General features: G+C 55.4%; 1 protein-coding gene across 1 annotated transcript; it reads right to left on the minus strand.

Moving 5' to 3' along the window:
* Positions 1–5,795: 5,795 nt before the first annotated feature.
* Positions 5,796–16,793, minus strand: CERCAM (cerebral endothelial cell adhesion molecule; the record flags this gene model as incomplete). Its single annotated transcript, XM_080708488.1, has 12 exons — positions 5,796–6,048; positions 7,031–7,234; positions 7,388–7,515; positions 9,208–9,340; positions 10,581–10,687; positions 10,789–10,865; positions 11,188–11,307; positions 13,603–13,807; positions 13,917–14,051; positions 14,596–14,713; positions 14,810–14,920; positions 16,582–16,793. 12 exons carry the CDS (start codon positions 16,791–16,793, stop codon positions 5,796–5,798), a joined length of 1,803 nt encoding a protein of 600 aa, XP_080564614.1.
* Between the last annotated feature and the right edge of the window lie 1,582 nt (positions 16,794–18,375).

The raw sequence follows: 18,375 nt of genomic DNA on the forward strand, positions 1-18,375 counted from the left end.
CTGAGTTTACAAGATGGATGAGTGCTTCTTTTTTGTTCGACCTAAACAGAGGTGAAGGAGGAGCTGCAGGCTCCAGCACTGGGTCCAGCCTGGGCAGCTCCCTGCAGGGGGCACTGGAGTCCTCAGGGCTCAGCTTCTCCCTTTTCACTTGCCCATGGGCCTGATTATGGGTTGTTTCTATCCAGGAACAGGGCCTCCGGGGCCCTGATGCAACCGCCATAGCACTGCCCTGGGGAGAAGGAATTCTGCTTCAAAGTGGGTCTGGCTTTTCTTTCCTGTGCCTAGAGAGACGTCAAGTCTTGGGAGGAGGAGCTGGGAGAGAAAATCTCCCAGGACCCTTTAAGGATCGGCCATCTTAAACTCTTTTTTTGGTGCTGGCGCTGGGACTTAAACCCAGGACCATTCTACTCCGGAGCTTTCCCCCCAGTCCAATTTTTTATTCTTTTTATCCTCCTATCTCAGCCTCCTATATACTAGGATTACAAATGTGTACCACCACATCCAGCTAAAATGTAACTTCAATATGGAATCTTAGGACAAGACCTGTTATACCCAAAAGTTTCTGTTGACTATCCTCAGTGAGTAGGGATGGTCCGGCAACTAAGGGGTTAACTCCTTGGGCACTATTGGCTGACCTTGAATAATTTAAACAAAAGGGAAACCTCAGATAAGATAGTGAACTGGCAGGACCTGGAACAACTAAATCACCTTGTGACTGATGAATGAGGTTACCCTCACATGCCTCTTCTTGCCCGCCCCCTCAATGAAAGACCCCTCAGCTGGCAAGGTGGCACACGCCTGTAATCTCCACACTTGGGAAGCTGAGACAGGAGGATTCCACAGGTTCATGGCCAACCTGAGCTACTTAGTGAGGCCCTGTTTCAAGATAATCAAAAATAGGACTGGGGGTGTATCTCAGAGGTAGAATGCCCCTGGGTTCAATCCCAGTACTGCAAAATAAATAAGTGAACAAACAAAATAAGATAAAAATAAAAAATAAAGAGGGCTGGTATGTAACTCAGCGTAGAGCAACCCGGGGTCCAATCCCACGTGACACGCAGACACACCCAGAAGTGACTGCCCCACGTCAGCGCCATCTGAATCAGTGGTCTTCACTCTTTTTTTTTTTTTTTTTTTTTGGTACTGGGGATGGGATCCTTCTACCTCCGGGCTACACTCCCAGACCTATTTTATATTTTTTATTTGGAAACAGGGTCTCTTAAATCAGAGAGGCTGGCTTCGAACCTGTGTGATCCTCCTGTCTCCGCCTCCCAAGCTCGGGAATTACAAGCACAAGCGTGCGCCACCACGCCCGGCGCTGGTCTTCACTCTTGGAGAGAATGGACCTGCAGGCTCACAGCTTGACCCAAAGTGCTTCTCAGTCATGCCAGGTCCTGGAGCTCAGGGCAGCCCAACCACAGCCAGTGCCTGCTGGCCTCCCCAGGACAGAGGTGCTCACACCACCAGGTCAAGGTGCCGCCACAGAAGAGGGCAAGGAATAGGGTTGCCCAGGAAGAGGCCTGAAGATGCCAGGGCCAGGATTCTGTGTGGCAGCCACCATCAAGCAAGGTGCATCTCCATTGCCGCCTCCAGCCACCGAGCAAGCAGCCCAGACAGCTGCTAGACCACGCCGGGCCTGTGCTCCCAAGATGGGCCGGTCCAGATGCCAGCTGCTGCTGGGGGTGACCCCAAGGACTGACAGGTTCCAGATGCCCCATTCTTCCTTCCCCACTGTCGACTCCGCACCAGCAGAGGGTGCCCTGGCCCACAAGGCCCAAACTCTGCCACCTGGCGCCCTCTGGTGGCTTCGCTGGTTAGGGCACCTGGGTTTTCTCCAGTCCCTCCCAGTGCAGAGCCATAGTGGGGGATGGGATCAGCAGCTTTCATCTGGCCTGGGCTCACCCTGACCAGAAAGTGAGGCTGGAGATGGCATTGGTGAAGGCTATGTCAGCCCCACCAGAGAGGTGAGTACTCACTGCCCAGCCACTTTATACCCACCCAGCCACGAGATACTTCTTTTCCCACCCTCAGTCTATCAAAGAGTAGACCAAGAGCTGGGCATGGCGGCACACATTTGTAATCCCAGTACTTGGGGAGGCTGAGACAGGAGGATTACAGATTTGCAGCCAGTCTCAGCTATTTAGGCCCTCTGCAACTTTGTAAGACTGTTTCCAAATAAAAATAAAATGGGTGTTTGGCTCAGAGGTAGAATTCCCCTGGGTTCAATCTCCAGTACTGCAAAAAAAAAAAAAAAAAAAAAAGAAAAAGAAAAAAGTAAACAAAGGCCCAGGAGGGTGGCACCTGTCTTACACAGCAAGGACTTGATGCCAGGGTAGCCTGACCTATCCTCTGGGTGCCCTCCCCTCTCGGTCCCCCCAAGTGCTCATCCCTAGACAGGGAAGACCTCCATTCCAGGCCTGTGGGGAGGCAAAGAGGCTCAGCCAGGAGTTAAACAGTATGACGTGCGGCTGCTTGCCGCACACATCTGTATACTAGTACTTGAGAGTCTAACACAAGAGGATTACAAGTTTGAGACCAGCCTCAGAAACTTACCGTTTCAAAATTAAGACACACGCAGCAGCTCATGCTGTTATTTCAGCATTCGGGAGGCTGAGACAGAGGATCGCCATTTGCAGACAGCCTCAGGTATTTAGTGAGGCCCTCTGCAACTTAGGGAGACCCTGTTTCAATATAAAAATAAAAAATAGGGCTGGGGCCGGGCATGGTGGCGCACACTTGTAATCCCCGCGCTTGGGAGGCTGAGACAGGAGGATCACAGGGGTTCGAAGCCAGCCTCAGCTACTTAGTGAGGCTCTCAGCAACTTATCGAAACCCTATTTCCAAATAAAATATAAAAAAGGTCTGGGAGTATAGCCCGGAGGTAGAAAGCCTCTGGGTTCCATCCCCAATACCACCAAAAAATAAAAAAATAAAAAAATAGGGCTGGGGCCAGGCATGGCAGTGCACACTTGTAATCCCTGCACTTGGGAGGCAGAGAAAGGCGGATCGTGCAGGTTCAAAGCCAGCCGCGCTGGCTTAAGAGACCCTGTTTCCAAATAAAAAGTATAAAATAGGTCTGGGAGTGTAGCCCGGAGGTAGAAGGGTTTCCAGGCTGAGAAAGGAAGAATGCAGGTTTGCAGTCATCCTCAGTATTTAGTAGGCCCTCTGCAGCTTAGTGAGACCCTGTTTCAAAACAAAGAATAAAAGCCAGACGTGGTGGCGCACGCTTATAATCCCCACGCTTGGGAGGCTGAGACAGGAGGATCACACAGGTTCGAAGCCAGCCTCAGCTACTTAGTGAGGCTCTCAGCAACTTAGTGAGACCTTGTTTCCAAATAAAATAGAAAATAGGTCTGGGAGTATAGCCCAGAGGTAGAAAGCCCCTGGGTTCCACTCCCAGTACTACCAAAAAAAAAAAAAAAATGCCCCTGGGTTCCATCCCCAATACTGTAAAAAAAAAAAAAAATAATAATAATAATAATAATAAATAATAATAATAATATAATAGGACTGGGGGTGTAGCTCATATGTTGCCCCTGGGTTCAATCCCAAGTACCACAAAAGAAGGCTGAGGGTATAGCTCAGAGGTAGAATACCACTGGGTTCAATCCCCACCCAACACCAAAAAATGTATCCATATATAAAGTGCAAATACACCTGGCTTTTATTGAAGGCCTACTGTGTGCTGGGCACCAAGTCTGCAAGGGTCCACCTCCACCTCCCTGTTCTTTCCATTGGCCAGGGAAGATGCTGGGAGACCCAGGTGTCGCAGGGCGGGGCCAAGGTGGAGGTAGAAGGGGCCTTGGGCCCAGGGACTGAGTCCTTAGGGAGGGCAGGGCTCCGCGCTCTGTGTGCAACTGACCACTGAGGACCCACTTCCTTCCTCCACCCCTGGCTCTGAATCAGGCAACGCAGGTTGAGGGGCCTTCGAGTCCTGCCCTTTCGGGATGTGGCCTCTGGGGAACGGGACCCCTCTCCAAGTGGTTTCTTCCAAACTAAGACTGATCCAGAGCCTGGAGGGGCCGAGCCTTCGGTCTCCGCTGGATCTGGGTCCCCCGGGGCGGCTCCTGCCTGCGTCTCCTCTGCTCCTGGATTCTCCTTTGGAGTTACCACCTGGACCTGGTGGGACAGGGGCAGAGGGGACAGGAAGGGAGAAAGAGGAAGAACCAAAGTCAGATGCAATCCGAGGGGGCCAAACACCGACCAACGCAAAGGAACCACCAGACACAGGCAGAGAGGAACCTCGAGCGATGCAGAAACAGCCGAAGACAGAGAGAGAAAGACGGGGTAGGAGATAGCCGAGAAGGCAGGAATGGAGACCTAGGCACTGTTGCCATTGGGGGCGAGTGTTATGGGCCAATCTGAGGCCTTGGCTTTGGCGTGAGCAATGCCATGTTGCTATATAGATGACCCCGCTAGACACGCATAACTGCTCTTTTGGCTTCTGTAATTTCTGCTTAACTTGGACCTGCAGGAAAAACCCACTAGAAACTTTCCATCTTCGTCAGGACTGGGACATGTATAATAGAAGGGTCATTGTCTGTCATGCCCAGTGGGTGTAACGGAAGGGGTCCACGTGCTTTGTTGAGCCCTGCACAATACTGTTTTGTGACTTCTGAATGTTACGCTTGGCTACCACTCCTGCTGTGCTACCCCGTACGACCTGCTATGAGAATCTGAACTTTTCACCCATAAGTTTACACTTTTTCTGTATTAAAAGGGCTCTAAAAAATGGCTTGGCAGCTGGGCGTGGTGGCGCACGCTTATAATCCCAGCATTTGGGAGGCTGAGACAGGAGGATCGCGGTTCACGGACAGCCTCGGCTACTACTTAGTGAGGCCCTCTGCAACTCAGTGAGACCCCGTTTCAAAATAAAGAATAAAAAATAGGGCAGGGGGTGTAGCTCGAAGGTCGAATGCCTCTAGGTTCCATCCCCAGACCCGCAAAAAATAAGAAAAAAAAAAAAAAAAAAAGGCTTGTGAGTCAGGCGTGGTGGTACAAACTTGTAATCCCAGCATTTGGGAGAATGAGACAGGAGGATTATGGTTCATGGACAGCCTCAGCTGCTTAGTGAGGCCCTTTGCAACTCAGTGAGACCCTGTTTCAAAACAAAGAATACAAAATAGGGCTGGGGTGTAGCTCAGAGGTAGAATGCTCCAGGGTTCCATCCCCAGTACCACACACAAAAAAAAAAAAAAAAAAAAAAAAAAGAAAGAAAGAAAAGAAAGAAAAGAAAAAAGGAAAAAAAAAAAAAAAGGCATGGGCTGGAGTGGTGGCACACGATTGTAATCCCAGCATCCGGTTGTAATCCCAGCATCTGGGAGGCTAAAACAGGAAGATTGCAGTTCACAACCAGCCTCAGCTACTTTAGTGAGGCCCTCTGTAACTTAGTAAAACTCTGTTTCAAAATAAAGAATAAACCAGGCATGGTGGCGCATGCTTGTAATCCCAGCATTTGGGAGGCTGAGACCAGAGGATCTCGGTTCGGTCTCGGTTCGGTTCGTGACCAGCCTCAGCTACTTAGGCCCCTTGCAACTCAGTGAGACCCTGATTCCAAATAAAGAATAAAAAATAGGACTGGGCGTGTATCTTGGAGGTAGAATGCCTCTGGGCTCCATCCCCAGAACCACAAAAAAAAAAAAAAAAAAAGGTTTGGGCTGCACTCAGGACTAATCACCCTGTGGTGTTGTCACCACCGATTAATAAAGACTTTCTTTTGGCAACTTTTGGGTCTGCACGGTCTCCCCAGCGGTTTTACATCACAACGCAGGAGCCAGCCCAGGCCCCAGTCTCACCTACAGCTCGTCCCGGGGGTGCGGATGAAGGCTGTGCCCGCTGCTGCCAGCCAGGTCCAGGTGGGGGCCACGCAGGGTCTTTTGGGAGCCAGTCCAGCTGATGATGCGGCCACTGTCGTCGTCCCAGGGAGAGGATGTCTCAGTGTCACTGAGCCACTCAGCGTCGCCCGCGTAGTGGGTGGGGGCGGCAAGCAGGGGCCGGGCTGAGAAGGCCCGCAGGTCCCTGGGCTGGAAGTGTGCCTTGTACTCTGCACTGTGAGGAGGAAGCGTGGCTCAGAGTGGCCGAGGTGAGCTCCCCAAGGCCCTCACCAGCCAGGAGACAGTGCCTCCCCCGCCCGCAGCACCCCGCCGCCCCCCATTGTCTGCACTTTCCAGATTAGGAAACCAAGGTTCAGAACAGGGAAATCATTTGGTTAAAACCCAAGAGGATCGGGAGGCTGAGACCAGACAGTCGCGGTCCATGGGCAGCCTCAGCTACTTACTGAGGCCCTTTGCAGTTCAGTGAGATCCTATTTCAAAATAAAGAGTTAAAATGGGGCTGGGGTGTAGCTGGGAGGTAGAATGCGCCTGGGTTCCATCCCCAGTACCGCAAAAGTAAACAAATAAAAAAAAAACATACACAAAAAAAAGCCGTGAGGGGCCGGGCACGCTTGTAATCCCCACGCTTGGGAGGCAGAGACAGGAGGATTGCGCAGGTTTGAAGCCAGCCATGCTGGCTTAAGAGACCCTGTTTCCAAAAAAAAAAAAAAAGTATAAAATAGGTCTGGGAGTGTAGCCCGGAGGTATAAGGGTTTCCAGGAACCCCAGTACCACCAAAAAAAAAAAAAAAAAAAAAAAAAAAAAAAAAAGAGCCAGGCGTGGTGGCACACGCTTGTAATCCCAGCATTCGGGAGGCTGAGACAGGAGGATCGCGGTTCGCGGACAGCCTCAGCTACTTAGTGAGGCCCTCTGCAACTCAGTGAGACCCTGTTTCAAAATAAAGAATAAAAAATAGGGCAGGGGGTGCAGCTCGGAGATCGAATGCCCCTGTGTTCCATCCCCAGGCCCGCAAAAAAAAAAAAAAAAAAAAAACCGCCGTGAGGGCAGCCCAGCATTGGCACTTAGCTGGGTCCGACTCCTGGGCTGCTCTTGGGTGACCTGAAGCAGAGCCCCATCAGCCGCCATCTCCCCCAACTGCCCAGTTTTCGAGGGGGCTCCCGATGCCACGCCCCTGCCCTGCCCCACCCCGGCCTCACTTGGGATGCTGGTCGAACATTATGGGCAGGAACTCGTCCACTGGCAGCATGCGCCGCAGGGGCTGGGAGGCCAGCAGCTTGCGGGCGCCGGCCAGGCTCAGTGTGTACGCCAGCGTCCAATAGGAGTATCCCGCCACCACGAGGCCCGGCAGCCCCTCCACAGCCACCTCCTCCTCGGGGTTCACCTGCTTCCGGCCCAGGTAGCTGCAAGTGACATCAAGGGTCCCAGGAGTCACCGTGGGCTCTGGGCTGTCATGGGCCCCCTCCCACAGGGCCGGGGCCTGGATTCCAAGCGGGAAGCACAGACCAAGCAGCCAGCCAGCCCTCTCCCTTGCCCCTGGGGTGCAGGCTGCCTACATCAGGTCCCAGGAGAGCTTCTGTGATGCCACCTCCGCCATCAACCGCTCCAGCCGCCCCCGGAAGTTGCTCTGAAAGCGCACATCGTCCTCAAATACCACCACCTGGGCCAGGCCCCTGGCAGCCACCTGTGATAGGAACACAGTGGGGGTGGGAGATGGCTCTGCAGAACCCAGCTGTTCCCTTCCCACCTGCCTAAAGCCCACAGACTCGGCCCGGCCTCCGTTAAGATGCTGTGTGCTCAGCCCTGGCCCTGTCACGCGGCTACTTCAAAGCCTGCTGGGGCTGCCCAGGGGTTGACATCCCAGGCTCTTTCTGGCATTCAAGGCCCTCTAGGTCCCCAGACGAGGCTGCCGAAGAGAATGATGATGGCAGTCACCACCTTGCTACACTCATGGAGCACTGCTATATCCCAAGGGGTTATCTTCAAGGATGCCCAGGAAGCAGGAACATGATCCCCTGCCACAAGAAGACAGGCCTTGGGAGAAGTGAAATCACTCACTGAGAGTGCACAGCGGTGGAGGATATGGGGCAGGCATAGGGTAAGGGCTAATTGGGTGATGTGTGCATGCAGCCTCCAGCAACTTGTACCCCACTAAGGTGTATGACTACAAGGCATCAATAAAAATTTTTTGGGGAAAAAAAAAAGAGTGCACAGCGGCCACGTGTGCAGGCACAGGCCTTTAATCCAGTACGTGGGAGGCTGAGAAAGGAGTATTTCAGGCTCAAGGATAGCCTCAGCAACCTAGGGAGACCCAGATGCAAAACAAACAGCCCGGCGTGGTGGCGCACGCTTGTAATCCCAGCATTCTGGAGGCTGAGACAGGAGTATCACGGTTCAAGGACAGCCTCAGCTACTTAGTGAGGCCCTCTGCAACTTACTGAGACCCTGTTTTAAAAATAAAGAATAAAAAAATAGGGCAGGGGGTGTAGCTTGGAGGTCAAATGCCCCTGGGTTCCATCCCCAGTACCCAAAACAACAACAGCAAACGAGCAAGCTGGGCCTGGTGGCGCAGGCCCGTAATCCCAGTACTCGGGAGGCTGAGACAGAAGGATCACAGATTCAAGACCAGCCTCAGCAACTTAGGGAGACTCTTAGCAACCTACTGACACCCTATTTCAAAACAAAAAATTAATAAATAAATAAAAAGGGCTGGGGGTATATAGCTCAGAGGCAGAATGCTCCTGGGTTCAATCCCCAATACTCCCACATACACAGTGGAGAAGAAGGAACAAGCCTACATACCATCTCCTGGGGGGCACCTTGGGGGCCTCGTTCCCTCCTCTAGAGTGATGTCCACCTAACTGACCACCACTCTGGCGAGGCTGGCTGAGGACCCAGCCCCGGGCTTTCCCGTTTTGTGCTCCCGAATATACTTTCTTTCCTTGAGGCCTTTGCCCCAGTTTCCCCCCCGCTTGCCCCCTAACAGCGAGGCCCGCGCTGACCCCCGGCAGGCAGCAGCCTGGGCCAGTACGCACTGTGGGAACAGCCAGCACCTCTCCCCTCTGCAAACTCGGTTCTTGACTTCTGTGCCCCCTCTCGGGTCCCAGAGCCCCAGGCAGACCCGCAGACCCTTCTCCTGCAGGAAGGAGCCAGCATGCATTCATCCCGCGCCCCTCTGTGTTCTCAGAACAAGGCGCCTCCCACTTGCACACAGCAGGAGCTCGGCAGTCCATAGAGTAGAATGAATGAGAGGTCCTCGGAGAAGGCCCTCGCTGCTGGCCAGGCCTTCGGAACGCGCTGGGCGAACAGCAGTGGTGACTAGGAGGAGCCAGCCCCTCCGGTCCCAGAGGGGTGGGCGCAGGGGCAGTGTCCTCACCTCCTCCCAGATGGAGTAGTGGCTGAGGAAGCAGCCCACCTCTCCCTTGGTCAGCGTGCGGCCCGAGTAGGGATCCTGGTAGCCAGGGAGCAGGTCCACGCCGAGGCTCCTGAGGCTGCTGCTGTTGAGCGTCCTGGGGGACACAGCGTAACGGGCGCTAGGCGCCAGCAGACCCTCCAGAGGGGCCTGGCTGTGCACGCTGGGGACGCACCCTGCAGCCCGGTTGGAAGGAGGCTTCAGCTTGTAACTCTTGTGACCTGAAGCTGTCAAGAACCGGGCCTGGGAACCTTGAGAGAGAGGCATGCGGGGCAGGGGGCCGGCTGAGGGGGAAGCACCTGGGACGCAGAGACCCAGGCAGAGCATGGACACCCTGCAAGTCAAGAGCTGGGGTGTGTGGCTCAGCGATACACTTTGGCCAACCCTGCGCGAGACCCTGGGCTCCAGCCCCAGCACTGCTAAAAACAAAACCAAAAGAACCGGAGGCTCAAAGCAAACAGCTCCAGACGTATGAGCAATCTGACCCTGGTGGCTGGAGGAGCCTGGCCTCTGGCCTTCCCTGGGGAACATGGCTGGCCTGGGGCCACCCCACCCACCGGGGACTTCATAGTACTAGCCAGGGGAGGTGGCACACACCTGTAATCCCCGCGCGTGGGAGGCCGAGACAGGAGGACCGCAACTTCTAGACCAGCTTCAGTAACTTAGTGAGCCCCTGTTTTAAAATGAAAAGGGCCAGCCGGGCGTGGTGGCGCACCCTTGTAATCCCCGCACTTGGGAGGCTGAGACAGGAGAATCGCGCAGGTTTGAAGCCAGCCTCAGCTGGCTTAAGAGACCCTGTTTCCAAATAAAATATAAAATTGGTCTGGGAGTGTAGCCTGGAGGTAGAAAGCCCCTGGGTTCCATCCCCAGTACCACCAAATAAATAAATTAATTAAACAAAATAAAAATAGTAAATAAAAAGGGCTGGGGGTGTAGCGTGGAGCTAGAATCAATCCCAGCACCACCACCACCAAAAAAGACTAGTACTAGCCAGGTGTGGTGCTGCGTGCCTGTAATCCCAGTACTTGGGAGGCTACTTTCTAGGTGCCGGGCCCTTGGTAAATCTTCCCTGACCTCTTCAGAAACCATACGAGCCAGGCAGGATTATTTGCCATTTATACAATGGGAGTGAGAGCAGGGGCCTGAGGCCACGTGGGCAGCGCTGGACGCCAGGCCCCAGGGCCTAGGCCCTCCCTGTACCTCCTCCCTCTGGGGGCGGCAGGGTCTTGTCCTGCATCTACCTGTCCTGGAACTTCCTAAGCCGGCTTTACTCAGGCCCTATTTGGATACCAGATGGCCCACACTGTCCCCCAGGCCTCATCCCCTGGAAGCCTCACCGGCCGTCCACTGCGTCCACCACCCGTCCGGCGAGCTCCATCTCCCAGAGTGAGCTCAGCATGCGCTCACGGCGGCTGGGCCTGCGGGCCAGGCTGATGACAAAGACCTAAAGGTGGGGAGTGGAGGGGGCGGGGGTAGCAGGGGTCAACGGAGAGGGGGCTCTCCCCACCAGCCCCCTGAATCCTACCCACAGACTGGGAAAGATACCTCATCAAACCCCATCTTGCTGAGCCTCTTAGGGGGCAGAGACACATGAGCCGAGCGCTGCATGGGAGGCCCGTCCACTGCAGAGGGAAGCATCCCTGATGGTGAATCCCTGTGGCTCCGGGTAGCAGCCACCCTGGAGTCCCGGCCCCCAGCCTCCTTCCTGCCCCTCAGCAGATACTGGCCAGGAAAGGCTCAGAGATCACGGAACCTGCCTACCCCCACGGTCGAGATGGGGAAAGCAAGGCCCCGCGGGGAAAAGAGCTTGGTCAGTCACAGAAAAAGCTAGGGGCAAGGCTAGAACCCCAAGCCCGATGCGTTTGAGCCTGGAGCCTAGGAAGGGCGCATGGAGGGGAGGCAGGGAGGCCCAGCAGGCGGCGGCGCGCAGGCTCTGGCCCTTACCTAGTGCTTCCAAGACCAGGTGGATGAAGTTGACCTTCTCCTCCTGCAGCCCCTGGTGGGACTTCACGCCCACGTTCATATACCCGTAACGGTGATCATTGCACACGTGGACGGAGACCCCTGTAGAGAGGCCAAGCACGTACTGAAGCCAGGCGAGGAGGCAGGACCGGGCGGCCCAGGCCCAGCACGGCCAGGGCTAGGTGGTCTTCTCTGGGACTCCACTTCCCCTGTGGGACTGGCCCGCACAGCACCTAAGGAGCCCTGACAGAGCCGTCTCGCACGCCTGCCCGGCTCCGAGGCCGTGGTGGTGACCAAGATGGTGGTGAGGAAGACGGACGCAATCCTGCCCTTGAGAGTCAAGACAGAGCAGAACAAAGCAGGTAAAGTGCAGCCGACTGCAGCCCAGGGATGCCGGCATCCCCTGTGGCCCCACGCCGAGTCCCCGCGTCACCACTGCTGCTGACCCCGCGCTGGCGCTCCTCCGCCCCACTTGGTCTTCCGGCAGCTGGAGGGGCAGCCTTCCCTTTGGTATCTGTCTCCTTTGGGCTGGAGATCCAGCTCAGTGAGAGGGACTGCTTGCCTAGCGAGGCCCTGGCTTCCGACCCGGACTACAAAAACAAAAACTTTTGTATATTGTAATTATCTTCAGAGGCAGGTGCATGGTGTCTATTTAGTTTAGTGTTTTATGGTACTGGGGATTGGGGATTGAGCCCAGGGGCATTCTACCTCGGAGCTATACTCACAGACCTATTTTTTATTTTATTTTATTTTTTGTGGTAATGGGGGTGGAACCTAGGGGCTTTTCTACCTCTAAGGTATACTCCAAGACCTTTTTTTTTTTTTTTTTTTTCTGGTACTGGGGATAGAACCCAGGGGCATTCTACCTCAAAGCTACACCCCCCAGCCCTATTTTTTATTTGGAAACAGGGTCTCACTGAGTTGCAAAGGGCCTCACTAAGTAGCTGAGGCTGTCCTTGAACCATAGTCCTCAGTCTCCCAAATGCTGGGATTACAAGCATGTACCACCACACCTGGCTCCCAGACCTAGTTTATACTTTATTTGGAAACAGGGTCTCACCAAGTTGAGAACCTCACTAAGTAGCTGGGGCTGGCTTCGAGCCTGTGCGATCCTCCTGTCTCACCATCCTAAGCACTGGGATTACAAGCGTTCACCACCACACCTGGCTTTAATCACACCTATTTTTAATTTTAATCACACCTATTTTACCACACCTATTTTTAATCTTTATTTTAAAACAGGGTCTCACTAAGTTACAGAGGGCCTCAATAAGTAACTGAGGATGGCCATGAACCGATGATCCTCCTGTCTCAGTACTGGGATTATAAGGGTGCACCACCACGCCTTGCCCAATGTGTGTATGGTGTGTGTGTGTGTGTGTGTGTGTGTGTGTGTGTGTGTGTGTGTGTGTGTTACTGGGGATGAAACCCAGGGGCACTCTACCTCCAGACTACACCCCTAGCCCTATTTTTTATTCTTTATTTTGAAACAAGGACTCACTGAGTTGCAAAGGGGCCAAGACTTTGGGCTTCTCTGCCAGCTGGAAAGCACCTGTTCTAAACACAAAGGTGTGCAGTCTGGCTTTCCAAGCCCTTCATCTCTGGCCCTGAAAAACAGAGCCTTGCCCTGCAGGTCCTGTGTCCGATCCGATTGATAGGTGCCAGTCTCAGCAACGTAGTGAGACCCTCGGCAACTTGGTGAGACCCTGCTTCAAAATAAAAACTCAAAAGAGAGCTAAGGTATAGCTCAGAAGTAAAATGCCCTGGGTTGAATCCATAGTACCTCATATACACAAGAAAGAACTGCCACGTATGATAGCGCATGCTTGTAATCCCAGTACTGAGACAGGAGAATCACAGGTTCGTGGCCAGCCTCAGCTACTTAGTGAGGCCCTCCACAACTCAGTGAGACCCTGTTTCCAAATAAAGAATAAAAAATAGGGCTGGGGTTGTAGCTCAGAGGTACAATGCCCCTGGGTTCCATCCCCAGTACAGTAAATAAATAAATAAATAAATAGTAAGATAGGGCAGGGGGTGTAGCTTGGAGGTTAGAATGGCAGGTTTCAATTTCTAGCACCCCCCCCAAAAAAAAAGAACTGGAGGCTCCAGAGGGTAGGGGCTACCTGATACTCACCACTGTCTCCCCAGTGCCTGGCACATGGCAGATGCTCCATAAATATTTGCCTAGCAAAGGATTACAGGAATGTGCCGCAACAGGGACAGCCCAAGGGAACCTAACCCGCTAGGAGAGTGAATCTGAGAAGGGCTAGGACCCAAAGGACAAACAGCACTTGACAAGAGAAACTGCAGAGTGAGGAAGGGCATGCTAAGCAGAGGAACAGCGTGTGCAAAGGCCCAGAGGCTTCCAAGGCACGTTCAAGAAGGGCTGGTCCTCACCAGCAGCCTGACAGGCATAGGCGAAGACAATGATGTCGTCAAAGGGCCACGTGTAATTGGGATGAGGGGGGTAGAAGGCGAGCTGGGCTGTCCCCTCGGCCTGCAGGGACACCAGGAAGGTGGAGTGGACCATGGGGACCCGGAAGCAGCCCCGGCGCTGACGGTTCTTGGTGGGGAAATACTCGGTGGTACGGCGATAGTAGCCCTGGGGAAGGGGGGGGGTCCTCGGTGCTGTGAGAGGCTCCCCCTCCACAGCCCGCAGACCCCAAAGGGCCCTCCACTCTCCCAGTCCTTCCTCCAGAGCCCCGCCTCACCTGAGGGGTGATCCCACACCAGAAGTTGGAGTAGAAGGTCTGGGAGTCCAGCATGGGAGCCACCACCGGCAGCCCCTGCTCTAGCAGAAGCCGCAAAGTCTGGTTGTTAGTCAGGATGTTGTCTGTATCTGCAAACTTTGGGGAGGGGGATGTCATAGGCCCGGGCCCGCCTGGGCTGCAGCCCCTCAAGGGGCTCCCTGCAGGAGAAATCCCTCTAGGTTGCCAGGGACGCAGACTGGCTCCGAGGATCAACGGGAGGGCTGTAGGAGAGCTCTAGCTCACAGCCCGGTAGATGTGTTTCTGAACCAAGGATCTAGTGGAGCACGCTGGCTTAGAGACTGGATCCAGAGATTAGACCTCACTAGGTTATCTACAAACCTGATCTGAGATCTGACTTAGGGAGTGGATCCCAAGACCAGCATTCTGAGCTCTAGTCCAGGGATCCAGGCTCAGCTTATCCTTTGGCACTGGCCCTGGGATCTCAGCCCAGTATACACCCTATGAGCTGTCTCACAGATCCAGGCTTAGTACCTAGTCTGAGCTCAAACATAGGGATCCAAGTTCAACATCTGATCTGGGCTTTGAAAGATCCAGCTCTGTGGCTCAGTCATACCACTACGTCTGTAAGCGACAGATACTACCAGCTTCCAGAAGCCTGAGCCTAAGCCCGAATTCTTACCAAGATGTAGTCAGCCCCCCAGTCCCGGGCGAAGGTCAGGGCTTCCTGCTTCAGCTCCATCAGAAACTGGTGCCTTTCTTTGGTCCAGTGCTTGGGACCCTCTTCATCTGGGTAGGACCTGCGTGGGTAAAGAAATGAGGCCTTCTTTTCTGTAAGGCAGTGGACAGAGCCGTTCCCCATCTCCCTTGCACTCTGTCGCCCCTCGGATCAGTACCTGGTCTCCCCCTCAGGCCTCCAGATCACAGCCCCGTAGTCATCGCCCACGGCAGCCAGCCACTCCTGCAGCATCTCTGTGGTGTTGTCCACATTGTGGTCTGTGGCACACCTGGGGACACAGAAGGGGAGAGAATGAGGGGGCACAGCCACCGAAGGACTGAACCCCAAGGCGGCTTCAACTCCGGAGAACACGCACCCTAGGGGCCGGCCTCTCCCAGGAGCAGTGGAGGACTGGCTTGCTACAGAGGAGAGGCAGGACAGCCAGGTCCTGAGCTGGTAACCGCCCGTGACCTGCCGCGTGATCTCAGACAAGTCCTCTCCCTTTCTGGGCATCACTGCCTCCCTCTGTACCTTTAAGCTATCCTATGTAACGACCAACAGTAAAGACACGTGCATTTTTAAATTTTCTGTGTGTGGTACTAAGGATTGAACCCAGGGGCATTCTACTTCCAAGCTACACCCCGGCCCTATTTTATTATTATTATTATTATTATTATTATTATTATTTTCTCTGTGTGTGTGCATATGCATATGTGTGTGTGTGTGTGTGTGTGTGTGTGTCCACATGCACGGGGTACTAGGGATTGAACCCAGAGCCATTCAACCTTCAAGCTACACCCCGGCCCTATTTTTTATTCTTTAATTTTGAAATAGGTTCTAAGTTGCCAAAGGCCTCACTAAATAGCTGAGGCTGGCAGTGAACCTGCGGTCCTCCTGTCTCAGCCTCCCAAATACTGGAATTACAAGCGTGACCCACCACGCCCAGCCCTTTACTCTATTTTGAAACAGGGTCTGACTAAGTTGTGGAGGGCCTAACTAAATTGCTGGGGCTGGCTCCGAACCTGCGTGCCTCCTGTCTCGGGTTGACGAGCGTGCGCCACCACACCCGGGTTTAAGGATGACTTTAAGGTTCGCACCTGCCACACTCCCTGGCTACCTTCCTTCCATGCTGTGTGTCCACAAGAGAGGCTATTTCCCTCTCTGAATCCCAACTAGACCAAAGAGCCGCTGCTTGCCTTCTCTGCAAGTTGTAGTAAGGGTCACGCCATGCACTGAGCCTCCCTGAGGACGGGGCTCTCATGTCAGAGGTGGGGGGCTCAGCCAGGAGCCAGGGTTTTATGTGATGCTGCCCCTTTAAGCCAATTCCCAGAAGTTTAGATTAACTACGTGTCATGTCCTACAGGGGTGGGAACCAAACTCCCAAGCTGCAAGACTGTGGGCAGCTGGGGAGGCCACGGCTCCACCCCCAGCCCAACTCTGCTGTCTCCCCGGGCACTTTATCATCTCTTTGACTTCATCCCCGACCTCAGCTTGGGACTCCTCCCTGTTCTGGCTTTTATATACTGGAGGTTGTGGCCGCACAGTGGTTCCAGTGCGGTACAGAGGCACCATCGGGAAATCCAGGGAGGGGACCCTGCCCCCGGCTGGCAGGACAACCCCTCTACCCACAGCGGCTGGCAGCGGGGGGGGGGGGGGCGCGGGCTGACACCGTGTACACTCGGATCTCAGCGCAGACTCACCCCCGCCCCCCCAGAACCTCCAGTCCGGCCATCCCTGCCACGTGGGGTCCCAGGGGACTCCAGAGGTCCCTGGGTGCTCCCCTCAAAGGCCCAATGGGGTTCCGTTTGGGCTCTGAGGGTTGGGGCAGGAAGGGCTGGGCCCGACTTATACCAAGGGGCGGCCCCAAGAGAAGAAGCAGGGGGCCAGGAGGAGAACGGGTGCCCCGGGTCGACCTGCAGCCTCAGCGGGTGCCCAGCCCAGGGCGCTCACCAGAGGGCCAGCCTGGCCCGGGGGTAGTCCAGCCGCTCCAGCGCACCCAGGTAGTGGGGCAGCGAGTGCTCGGCATTGCGGGCCAGGATGGCCAGGACCACGGTGGGCAGCTGCGGCTCAGGGCCGTCCGCAGCCTCCAGCCGCAGCCCCAGCGGCCCCAGCAGCAGCAGCAGCAGCAGCCGGAGCAGACCGGCGGCGCCGGAGGCACCCATGGCGGACCCGGGGGGCTCCGGCGGCGGAGTGGAGGGGCGAGGCCTGGGGCGGGGGCGGAGCCTCGGGATTAAGAGTGGGCGGGGCCTCGCCGGCCGGGGGCGGGGCGAGCCCCCTGCGGAGTGGGCACCCTCTCAGCCAGGGCACTAGGGGGCCCGGGCCTGAGACCTGCTCCCGACGCGGGCCAAAAATGGGGCGAAGGGGGGCAGAGGGATTGGCCGGGGCGACGGCCTCGGAGCCGCCTGGGCCCCGGAGAGCACTCGACTCCTCGCGCCCAGAGCGTCCAGCCCCTGCACCCGGACGGCCCGGCATCGCGGTTCCCGCGCCGTCCAGCGTCCAGCGTCCAGCGTCCAGCCCCTGCACCCGGACGGTCCGGCATCGCGGTTCTGCCGCCGTCCGGCCACACCCTGCTGGGCGGGACCCTCGGGCGCGGCGACGGGGCGCCCTCTGGCGGGCCAAGACGCGAACTTGAAGACCGCGAACGACCCCTGGGCCTCAGAGGTCCCCGGAGCTGGGTCCCCTGACCTGGGCGCGGCTTCCCGCGGCGATCCGTGCCTGGCCTCCCCGCCAGTCACTGTCCTCGGCTCGGTCGCCGGCGCCAGCGTTGCTCTGACCTTTAAGAGAGCAAAATCCACTCAGGCCAAGTTTGGTAAAGGCCATCACAGAGCCCCTGATGGCGACCCAGTCCTGCTCCAAAGCAGCAGATACAGCACCCTCACCCAGGAACCTGCTGGGACGGAAGGGAGGCCCCGAGGTTTGGTTGCCGAAAGAGGAGGATCACAGGTTCGAGGCCAGCCTAGGCGACTTAGTGAGCGTCTCAGCAACGTAGCAAAACCCTGTTTCAAAGAAAGAAAAAAAGAGTAAAAAAAAAAAAAAAGCCTGACATGATGGTGCACGCTTGTAATCCCTGCGCTTGGGAGGCTGAGACAGGAGGATCGCGCAGGTTCGAAGCCAGCCTCAGCTAATGAGTAAGGCTCTCGGCAACTTAGTGAGACCCTGTTTCCCTCCGAGTTGATCCTGCAATGGTAAATTCTGGCTGCTGACAGTAGGGAACAGGATTAGGCTTAGTAAGGATCCCTTAAGAAAAGGAATGCATCTGAAGCGTCTCCGTGCTGAGAGCCTGACTTGCACCAGGGAACACTGGGCTGGAGGACAGCGAGCTCCCCCACACTTACTCAGGCCCTCCACCTGCCTCCTTCCCTACAGGCAGTGGTGCAGGACTAGGGCACGCTGTCCGTGGCCCAGTGAGGAAGGGCCTTACCTGGCGAGGAAGCAGCATGGTGCGTATGTGGGTGCTTGGAACCCTGAAGCCTTGCTCTTCAGCCCGGGTCCAGATCCTCCACCAGGCTCCCGTCACAGCTTCAGGATGGGCGTGTCCGCCCCAGGACTTGGGAAGCTGAGCAAGGACGGTCGCAGGTTCAAAGCCAGCCTCAGCAACTCACTGAGGCTCTCAACAACTTAATGAGATCCTGCTTCCAAATAAGAAATAAAATTGGAGCCAGGCATGGTGCCGCATGCTTCGGGAAGCTGAGACAGGAGGATTGCAGTTCGCGGACAGCCTCAGCTACTTAGTGAGGCCCTCTG

The sequence above is a fragment of the Muscardinus avellanarius genome (genome assembly GCF_963383645.1).
Source record: "Muscardinus avellanarius genome assembly, chromosome: 13".
Lineage (NCBI taxonomy): Eukaryota > Metazoa > Chordata > Mammalia > Rodentia > Gliridae > Muscardinus > Muscardinus avellanarius.